At 39.5% G+C, this 11,116-nt stretch overlaps 1 protein-coding gene across 1 annotated transcript; it reads left to right on the top strand.

The window, feature by feature from the left end:
- On the top strand, positions 1 to 9,953 carry abcg8 (ATP-binding cassette, sub-family G (WHITE), member 8). Its single transcript, XM_044213378.1, has 13 exons — positions 1 to 140; positions 1,647 to 1,748; positions 1,884 to 2,031; positions 2,356 to 2,594; positions 2,755 to 2,887; positions 3,828 to 4,097; positions 4,345 to 4,504; positions 5,112 to 5,213; positions 6,094 to 6,293; positions 7,853 to 7,929; positions 8,191 to 8,458; positions 8,592 to 8,719; positions 8,956 to 9,953. The coding sequence occupies exons 1-13, from the start codon at positions 96 to 98 to the stop codon at positions 9,091 to 9,093; spliced, it is 2,010 nt and encodes a 669-aa protein (XP_044069313.1). The 5' UTR covers positions 1 to 95; the 3' UTR covers positions 9,094 to 9,953.
- The last annotated feature ends 1,163 nt before the right edge of the window (positions 9,954 to 11,116 follow it).

Genomic DNA, 11,116 nt, shown 5'->3' on the forward strand with positions numbered 1-11,116 from the left:
CCTTAGAGAGAAAAAGAGAGGAACCAAACAGAAGAAGAAAAAGAGGGGCGTTGACCTCTTGACCTTACAAACGTCAACTGCCAATTTGCATCATCATGGACACAGACACTGGCCTCAATCATACAAACGGCTCCTCACAGGTCAGTCTATTACATGGGATCTCACAAATTCAAAAACATGTTAGCATTTTTAGCTCTCTTAAAGACATTGGTTTAAAGTTCCATTGCTAATATACTGATATGCTTTGGTTAAATGAAAACCATGTCTAAACTTTCTGTTGATTCCTTTCATCCCCCAAGTTTTTTGTGTGTGGTAAAACAAACGATCATTTATTATTTCCCTTAAAATAGGACCCCAATTTGAGGAAAAAAACATCTAGTTTCTTTATTTGACATCAACTTAAGAAAAATAAAACAATTGCTTTAATATTTCTAGTCAAAGTGTCAAATATCAAAGTAATTTATACTTATACTTCTACTATCTAAAAATATGCAATATTTTAACATGAATGAATCTGAATTAATTTTACTATGAATGCTTAAAATTAAAATTAAACAATTGATGTATATTAGGAATAACTTCTGTTTGTTTTCAAACTCTAAAAGTTATATTCTTCAGTTTTTAGTTTGCAGATTGAATGTGCAGCTTTAGGTCAATATGTTCTAGTTTATGTTTCTGTTTTCCAGTATTCCAGAAAGAAAAAACATTCTCTACTAGACTAGGACAGTTTGTCTAAAAAGATCAGCACCATAATTATTTCAGCTTCATCTGAAGTCTGGTTTAATAGCATTGGAGACATATGGTTTCCACAGGTTCTACTGTCCTATTTCAGTTACCACATCTTACAAGAACTGGTTAGAACGGCAACAAACTGAATGTCTAAATTACATACATTTTCAGAGATACTCTGTAGATTAATATGCTAAAGAAAAGCTACCAGGAGGGTCTGAAAACTGGATGTTCGTGTCACTAGAATACATATCAGCCATTTTACATGACATCTACAGTATATACAATATATCATATAGTATAGTGTACAGTATGTACAGTAGATTTGGTGTCAGCACGTGCCAAATTTTGAATCTTACATTTGTACTTTTATTCTATTGGAGCAATTAAAGGATTACATAATGGTAATATTAGGGTAGTTTTCAAATGGACTCTGGATCCACAAAAGGTCTCAGGCAACTATTTGCACCTACAAACACACAAGCAGATGCATGCCAATACACACACACAGATGCACACAAGCTTAAACATGCTCATATGTTCATGCATGCACGTAGTTATCATTAAATAAATGATGCATTAAAACTGTCCTATAAACTAGTTGACAAAGTTCACCTTCTGTCATTTGTATTGTTAATGGCTTATTGCCATCTAAACTAAAATCTGTGGTTTTCTATGCAGGAGTGTGGTACAGGAGCACTAACTTGTTCCTCCACAGAGTCCCTACGTCTTATAAATCTGTAATTCTGAACAGAAACTTTAAAATACTAATTTATAAAAAGAGTTTTATCACTCTTACTGGTCTTCACTCATTTTATTGCAGTTTGTACTTTAGAACTGATATGGATATAAATAAAGATTTCAAATGAGTCTTTGCCTCTCTGAAACTCATTGACCTGTCTACTCTTTTTTAATAGCATCAAGACACAGAGTTGTTCTCGCCTGAAGAAGACAGCAGTCTCTACTTCACCTACAGTGGAGGGTGCAATGAGCTGGAGGTCAACAACCTGCACTATGAGGTAATGGACAGACAGCCGCTCTGCTCTCATACGCAGTCATCTTTAGCTTTTAACTGTTTTAACCTCTTTGTGTGTGTGCATGTGCATGTTGTATGTGCTCAATGTGTAAATGTGTGTGTTTGTGTGTGTTCCCAGGTGGACACAGCGGCTCAGATCCCCTGGTACGAGAGGTTGTCAGAGTTCAAGTTGCCATGGGAGATAAAAGGAAACAAGCAGACAGCCATCAACAAGCTCAGCCTCCGAGTCCACAGCGGTCAGATGCTGGCCGTCATTGGCAGCTCAGGTGACACACACACACACACACACACACATAGCTCCAAGGACCTCATGTCAGCAGCATTGTTCACAGGGGCAATCAATTTCGAACTGCAGTGGGGTACATGAAACATAGTACAGAACAGAGAAACTTTCTTTAGACTCCAGGTGCATGAACTAGAAAGAAAGATATGCCACGCTTTGAGACTAATCAGGGTCCCAAAAACCAGATTCACTGGTTGAGAAAAAACAGAAGTTAATTGTCTATGTATTTGTGATTTTTGTTGGTTGTGAGAAGTTTTTTTCCTCTATATTTAAATTGTGCCTTAAATACGTAATCATCTTCTCCCAGGTTGTGGTAAAACATCTTTGCTGGACATAATAACATGTCGTGATGAGGGCGGTAAAATGACGTCCGGCCAGGTTCTGATCAACGGGAAACCGAACACGCCCCAGCTGGTGAAGAAGAGCATCGCTCATGTCCGCCAAGACGACCGCCTTCTTCCTCACCTCACCGTCCGTGAAACTCTGGTCTTTGTTGCCAAACTGAGGCTCCCCACCCACTTTACACAGGCTCAGAGGGACCAGAGGGTAAGATTAAACTTAATAGGCAAACAGGATTCAAACCATATCTACACAACAGGCACAGATGTGATGGCAGTACAGTAAGATGAAATACTAAATGATCAACTATTCTGTGTGTTGTGAAAGACATATGTTATAAGTCACATGTGTCTGTTTCCTGTCACAGGTGGATGATGTCATCGCAGAGCTGCGGCTGCGACAGTGTGCTCACACCAGGGTGGGAAACGACTATTTGAGGGGTGTTTCTGGGGGAGAGAGGAGGAGAGTCAGTATAGCTGTCCAACTTCTCTGGAACCCCGGTGAGAGAGAAAAAAAAGAGACAACCTCTTAAACTCTTAACTTTCATTTTGAACTTTCAACCTTCAGTCTGTCTTTTTAGATGTGAAACTTCTCATGAAATGGCTTTTAACATAATCATAAAATCACAAATTCAAAATCTATTCACATGAAGATTCTTCTCAAGGGGGGAGCTGTTTAGTTATTGTCAGCTCAGTTTTATACATGTCAACCTGTGCCACCAATAGGAAAGGAAAGTCAGAGCAGCAGTTTAGACCTGCAGATGTAGACATGTTAATGTCACCTGCAAGCAAAAATAAAGTAATGGCTGCTGCAGTTGCAGTTGTATTCTTTTTTATAGCTGCTCTTTCCTTGTTGTGTGTGCGTGTGTGTTTGTGTGTGTGTTTTTGAGGTTTGCATTTTACATTCAACACTGTTAGATAAAATAAAATTACAGAATTACAATTCAGCTTGTGGCTGAAAAACACCAAATGTTAGCTTTGGAGGATACTGTAAATGATTTATCAGTTTTTGCCCTTTCTAAACATCTATGAACTATAGGCACGTGGCATTTTATTCGTCTATAAAAATAGTCACAATTTTATCAATAAACAACAGATATGTAATTGATTTCAATAAGCCCCAGGTTTATAGTTCATCGATATTCATAATTAAAGACAGCCTCTACATTCCAACCCTATGTTTCAGTAGCTCATCATTTTCTCTGATACAATACTAAGACGTAATATACAATACAATTAGAAATGAGAGGGTACCCTCCCCATTTTGAAGTATTATCCACCCATCTGTCTGGATTCAGGTTCTCAGATCCATTCTGCATCTCCACAACCTAACCACCAGTGGATCACCAAAAATGGATGGAAGGGGACAATTCAGGCAAGCAGGCAGGCAGAGAGTCGTGTCTTTTTATGGATTATTGAACTGGTGTTTTTCACATCTCAGGTATTTTGATCCTGGACGAGCCCACGTCAGGTTTGGACAGCTTCACAGCCCACAACCTGGTGATCACACTGTCCCGCCTGGCCCGGGGAAACCGTCTGGTCCTGCTATCGGTCCACCAGCCTCGTTCAGATATCTTCCAGCTCTTCGACCTCGTCGTCCTGCTGTCGTCGGGTTCAGCTGTTTACTGTGGCGCCGCTCGTGATATGGTGCCTTATTTCACTGCCCTGGGATACCCCTGCCCACGATACTGCAACCCCTCTGACTTCTATGGTTAGTGTGTATGTAGAAAGCTGTCAAAACAGCATTAAGTGGTGCTTCTTTCCAGCACCCAACAATGGAACAATTAGGACCCAGAAATGTAACACCAATGCACAGTTTCCAAAAGTGGCTTTAAATTGATATAACTCTTGAAACATCCATGGTGTCAAATGTGACCCATTCTTCTTTATAAACCTATTTACTTTTTCACGCCTCATTTTGTTGGGGGGTGTGTGTGTCTGTGTGTGTGTGTGTCCAGTTGATCTCATCAGTATAGACCGGCGCAGTCCGGAGCAAGAGGCTGAGTGTTTGGAGCGAGCCACAGTTCTGGCTGAGCAGTTCATGGAAAAGGTCCGAGACACAGACGATCACATGTGGAAACCGGCTGGGATCGACACGGCACCGACACAAACTGAAAGGTAGCTGTGTGTTTGTATGTGTGTGTTTAACTTTGTCCTCTTCTCCTTTTCTTTATCTATACATTCAGATATTTTCCCCAACTTTTCTCCTGTTTCACTTATCTTGTCGGACAATTTCTTATCTATTTCTCCTCTCATTACCTCCCCTCTCCCTAATTTAACAATGACATAACTTTATATGAAGGCAGGGTAATAATACATCCTTGACTTAAATCTATGAAATGCACATGTTTTTCAAAGAAGAAATATTTCCATAAAATGAATCCAGTGTCCTCCATGAGCAGCTACAGGGCATTTTTGGGTTGCTCTCCCAGTGAGAAACAGCCAGTGCTCTGACTGGATGACTGGATGGGTTTAGAGGGCTACTATCTCCACTTGACAAATTAAACTTTCTGACCAACAACTCAACTGTGTTTTGAGTGACCTGTTTCAGAGGCAAAATTCTTTGTGTTTAGGTTTTATCTGTGGACACAAAACTCAGGACATTTTAAAGTGAACTTTAGATTATTAATTTCTAGAGGTTCATCCTTTAATTTTCATAATTTATGGCTAACTGGTTCCAGTGTGCTAACCCAGACAACCTCATCCACTGTTTTCCTGCCTGCAGCCCTCAGCAGCTGAGCAGGGTAAAAGGAGAAGAAGTAATCACTATTTCCAACCAAAGAAACAGACTGCCTGGCAGACTACACCAGTTTACGATCCTCATAAGGTAAGAACAACACACACGGATGTATTACAGCAGTGGTTCCTGTCCTTTTTTGTTGGTTGTTCCCCCACAACCCTGTCAGATGAGTTCAAGTACCCCTTCATGGACACCACCTGTCATATTGAATTTAAACTGATTTTAAACTGTATGTTATTTAATACTATTAATTATATAAAAGTGGATATTGTTATAATTTTTTCATAAAAGATCCTGGAATTTTTAGGTTTAATCTATTTTCTCTTTTTTAGGTAGGTTTGGTCAGTTTTGCATATTTGTACTTCTACTTTTCAATCATTTGTCTGTTACTTTTATCTATTCATTTCGACTTCTCTTCCTCCTAAACATGAATATATCTATCTATATATATATATATATATATATATATATATAGAGAGAGAGAGAGAGAGAGAGAGAGAGAGAGAATCTCACAGAAGTGAGTACACCCCTCACATTTTTGTAAATATTTTATCATATCTGGACATTTTCACTAGCATTTACACACAGGGGTGTACTCACTTTTGTGGCCAGCGGTTTAGACATTAATGGCTGTGTGTTGAGTTATTTTGAGGGGGCTGCAAATGTACACTGTTATACAAGCTGTACACTCACTACTTTACATTGTAGCAAAGTGTCATTTCTTCAGTTTTATCATATGTACATTGGTGTACAGGGGTGTACTCACTTCTGTAAGATACTGTGTATGTATATATATTTTTTTGTTTGTTTTTTAATACATCATAATTTCTTTTCTTTTTTTTTTCAATTTAGCTGAGCTACTTCACAATCTTTCCAACTACCCCCTGGTAACTGCAGAAGTACTGTACAACAGCACTCAGGAGGGACACATCTGAACACTGACCTCCGCTCCTTTCTTCTCCTCCAGGCGTCACATGTATAATGACTTCAGAGACCTGGTCACCTTATTGGTCCACGGCTTCGAGGCGCTTCTCATGTCACTGCTGGTCGGTTGTCTCTACTATGGGGCAGGAGAAGAGCGTCTGTCCATTCAGGACACAGTGGCCCTCCTCTACATGATCGGCGCTCTCACCCCATTCGCTGTGGTGCTGGATGTCATTGCTAAATGTGAGTAATTACAGCTGTTTGGGAAGATGAGCATCAAAGTCAGTCTGCAAATCAGTCAAGTAGTCAAAGCCAATCTTCAGTCTCAGCATTTAAGCATAAAAAACTTCACATTTCGTGTTGATTTAAGTGATGTTTTATGTTAGAAACGTGATGTACAGCAAAATCATTACATTTTTCTCCACTGTTTTGATGCAGTGTTAGAAAAGGTGACACAAACACCATTTCCATTTGCAAAACAGCAAAGGCATGCTCCAAAATGTGTTGTGTTCTCAAAACTCTTCATACAATTGTCAATATCACATTCTGGTGTTTTAAAAGAAATGACTGCAACAAACATCTCCTCACTCAAGACAGCAAAACAACAAACAACCTTCTTTTCAACACTTTCAACACTCATTTGGTGGTGCTAAACAAAAACAAAAATAAAATTAACAAAATCTATTATGCAGTCTGTTTACTGCTCCATATCAAGTTAAAGATTTGTATTCAGATCCCACCCACGATAATATTCCTTTTCATGGCTACAGTAATGTCATCACAGGCCATGACCTCTGAGAGTGACCTCAACATGAGATTACGTCATGTTCATAAACGCCACACTGAAAAAAAACCCAGATCTCACTATCATTGAGGAAGAGAGCCCATTGGTTCTGCTTAGAGCCTCACGTTGTCCAACATGATACTGTAACAAAGTTGGACAACTGTTGTCCATTCAAAGATTTTCTCATCTTTCATTCACACACCCCGACATCACTGCTGCTTTCGTACTCTATGCTTTTTTTTTTTTAAACCTGGTGTGTCCCTTTACATGCGACTTCATACTGATAGAGTCAAAAGTTATTTTACCTCTATATATACTCACACAGCCAAAACCGATTTCTATTCATTTGGAGATTGAAAATATTGTGAGCAGAAAAAGTGTCTGAACTTGTGTTGAAGTTTTCTATATAATAGTTTTTTGTTTCAGTATTGTTATCATTATAGTTGTGAGGCATGTCAACATCTAATTTGCACATAGGCATAGCCATTATAACAAACATCACAACATATTGTACAAACTGAAACAAATGAAGAAAAGGAAAAACACACACATTTTCTGTATAATATGTGTGAAAAGGAAAGAAAACTGTGTGAAAAGAACCAGAAATCATTAAAAGTTAAGTGAATGCCTTTGAACTTGTGATCACTGCATGTGCAGTCGTAGAACATAGTTGGCATCGAAACAATGGAGAAACACTGTAACAAGACGAAACAGCCAGAGGTAAGATGGTTCAGAACAGTTTGTCAAAATGATTAAAGCCAAAGTAATCAACAAGTTATCAGACAGATCTGTGGGAGATAGGACAACAGCCATTAAGAGTCAAGTTGAAGTCAGGCCAAGGTCAAGTGACAACAAAAGTTATAAAATTGATTCCAAGTTCACTTATGACTCAGAGTTAAACACTGATATAGAAATCTCAGCAGACAACAAACTGAATAACAGTTACAATCTTTGAGGCAGTCTGGTACCAGAGGTTATCAAGCTGTACTCCATTATACTAACTTAATGTTCTCTGCAGGTCACACAGAGAGAGCCATGCTGTACCACGAGCTGGAGGACGGCATGTACTCTGTCACCTCCTACTTCTTCGCCAAGGTAAACCACAGTGATAAAACTGCATCTCCAGCAGGGGTCAGTCTCGCTCCATGCTGGAGTCACACTTTAGTGTAATGTACCGTACCACCCCAGTGATGTACAGTACTGTAATGTGGTGTTGGAAAGCATGGGGAAATATGATGTACTGTATGTGTTTGCATGCAAAAACACCAACCAGGATCAACACTGAATATGTGTGTGTGTTTTTTCTGCATTTCTGTCTGTTCTGTATATTTGAATGTATGCTTTCTCCACATTCAGGTCCTGGGAGAGTTACCAGAGCACTGTGTGTTCACCTTGGTGTACGGCCTGCCCATCTATTGGCTGGCTGGGCTTAACGAGGCTCCGGAGCGTTTCCTGCTCAACTTCCTGCTGGCGTGGCTGATGGTTTACTGCAGCCGAGCCATGGCTCTGTTTGTAGCTGCTTCGCTGCCCACCCTGCAGACCTCAGCCTTCATGGGCAACGCCTTGTTCACTGTTTTCTATTTGACTGGAGGTTTTGTTATCAGCCTGGAGAATATGTGGCTTGGTGAGGAGATGGATTAATTGTTCTTAGTTAAAAGATGTGTTAGGAGCCTGAAGAATATGTGTGAAGATACAGAACAGCTTGGACGCTGGTCAGTATGTGATGTTTATACCTGTGCGTGTTTTTGACACACCAGTGGCCTCATGGCTCTCTCACGCCTCCTTCATGCGTTGGGGTTTTGAGGGCATGCTGCAGGTGCAGTTCAGAGGCAACAAGTACCCCGTCACCATCAGTAACATCACCATCAATGTTGACGGCATACACGTGAGTTAGAAACAAACACACAAATACAAAATCATACATGGGTGTTAATCAAACAGTTACACATTGGGCATTTTCCTTTTAATAGAATTAGTGTCGCAAATTATAATATTGGGCAATATTTTTTTAAAAGTAGGATAGTATTGTACGTAAATGAACACAACTATCAAAACCAATGTACTGTACTTGGACAAATCAACGTCTTTCTCATCCTGTAACCTTCTCCGTTTGTCTTTGAGGTGGTGGAGGCCATGAACATGAACCAGTACCCTCTGTACTCGTGCTATCTGGTCCTGCTGGCGGTCTGTCTGGGCTTCATGGTGCTCTATTACTTGTCCCTAAAATTCATCAAACAGAAGTCCAGTCAAGACTGGTGAACACATCTGGACCAGTTTCAACAATCAGACCAAAAGCTGTCTGAAATCACACACAACATCAGGGGCAAGGTTTTACTTTGAAAGTGTTTTTTTTTTTGCAACAGTGGAAGGAAGTTGGGTTCTAGTTCGACTGGTTCGACACTGAGCCATCGTCATTTTACTGTTCTTATTTTGAATTTTTTAAAGTGAAAAAGTGTTTAATTTAGGGGAGGAAAGCAAAATATGTGTTTTGAATTTACATTTTTACAATAATTTAAACATCAGAAACTCCTGCACTCTTCTTGATGGTAAAAACACATGAAATAATCACCCTGGCACCTCAGTAGGGTGTAAAACGTCACCCTTCTTGATGTGTTAAATATTTCCTAAAAGTGCAGCAATTCCTGACATCTCAACATATAAATGGTGTTAACAGTTTAACTTGTGTTGGCAGTACCGCTGTCTGCTGCTGGATGGCAGCAGAGCACTGCAGTATCATCAAACTTAGAATGATCCCCCCCCCAATCCCTCTGTTCTCTGTCTTGGCAAATGATTAGAGCGCCACTTTGGCAGATATCCATCTGCAGCTTTTGCTTGTTCCATTTTCAATCTTCTTTTTTTTCTACAGCTTTATCTTTTTTGTATATGTAAGGTTATTAAGCTTAACAATGTGTGTGCCAGTATAGGGAGCACTGCAGAAAAAAAAAAGCCTAGTAGAGATGTAGTAAGTCACACTCTTACACAGAGCTCACACAGAGCTTGTACTTGTGTCCTCATAGATTGAAGATTATGTAAACTGTGTGTTTTTGCACTGGTGCAAAACCCTGATAAATATTTTACTGACATGGTTTGAGTCCAAATTAGTAAAGTATTAAATCAAATTGCTGCACTTGAGCGTGTTTATTTCTGTCGTCATACTCTCTGCTATCCTTCAGCCTCGTCATTCAGTTGTAGCTGTGCAGTTTCAGAACCATGAATTTTATTGATAATGTGATTATTTTCATTGAATTATCCTTCATATTCTGGTGTTATTTCAGCACTACCCAAAACCCTTAAAAACTTTATGTGAAATCAACAACAGCAACGTTACAAAAGGCAAAAAATTGTGGGTTTTATACAAACCTGCAAAAACAAGCTCTCATTCATAACAAAAGTTCCCGATGACCGTGTTACTTCTCCTGTCTGACATCAACTAGCACACAACCAGCAAGTGTGTGTTATCTAAGGCCTGCCTCAGTCGGGGTCAAGACAGTTTGTGTTTCATGAAACAGGAATACCTGAAGCCGGTACTGGAGACTAAAAAGAGTTCAAACCCAAGCAGAGGAAAGCTGCAGATAATCAGGGGACAGAAGAGGCTGAGTAAGGGTTAGACTGCATGAAAATCAATGCTAAATCAAATTGATGGCAATTATCTTTTACATCTGTTCTTATTGTAAAACACACACACATGCAGATGCTTTTAGTGCAGAGCTAGTTTAAATCTACATTGCTACAATGTAAAAAGTGGGTCTTTCTTTCTCAACCTAACACGGCAGCGGCAGATGGCCGCCCACCGTGTTGGGTTTCTGCCTCTTAAAGGAAATTTTTCCTTGCCGCTCGCCAAGTGCTTGCTCATGGTGGGATTTGTTGGGTCGCTATAAATAATACAAAGTACAAAGAGTACGGGTTTAGACCTGCTCTATAGTAAAAGTGCAATGAGATAACTTCTGTTATGAATTGGCACTATATAAATAAGATTGAATTGGGAAAAAAGGGAGGCATCACCGGATATGGACCTTTTTCACAGCAGACATTAGCTGTGTCCCAAATTCATACTAAATACTAATCCTAAACAGGTATGTAGTGTTCACACTGGAAAAGTGACATCATAAAGTGTACTGAAACAAATAAGTAGCCTATGCATATGAAAAAAAACACTTGATTTGTGTGTTTTTGATGTAGACTCTTCCTCCACAACGCAATGCACAAAAGGGTGGAAAAAGTTTTACTTAAAAGTACCAATACCACAAAGTAAAAATACTCTGTTAGAAGTAAAAGTCTTGCA

This window comes from Siniperca chuatsi, linkage group LG11 (genome assembly GCF_020085105.1).
Source record: "Siniperca chuatsi isolate FFG_IHB_CAS linkage group LG11, ASM2008510v1, whole genome shotgun sequence".
Taxonomy (NCBI): Eukaryota; Metazoa; Chordata; class Actinopteri; order Centrarchiformes; family Sinipercidae; genus Siniperca; species Siniperca chuatsi.

Coding starts and splice junctions, on each gene's coding strand:
- abcg8 (XM_044213378.1), top strand. CDS start 96: ATGGACACAGACACTGGCCTCAATCATACAAACGGCTCCTCACAG. Junction 4,098..4,344: donor CAACCCCTCTGACTTCTATG/GTTAGTGTGTAT, acceptor GTGTGTGTCCAG/TTGATCTCATCAGTATAGAC. Junction 6,294..7,852: donor GCTGGATGTCATTGCTAAAT/GTGAGTAATTAC, acceptor TGTTCTCTGCAG/GTCACACAGAGAGAGCCATG.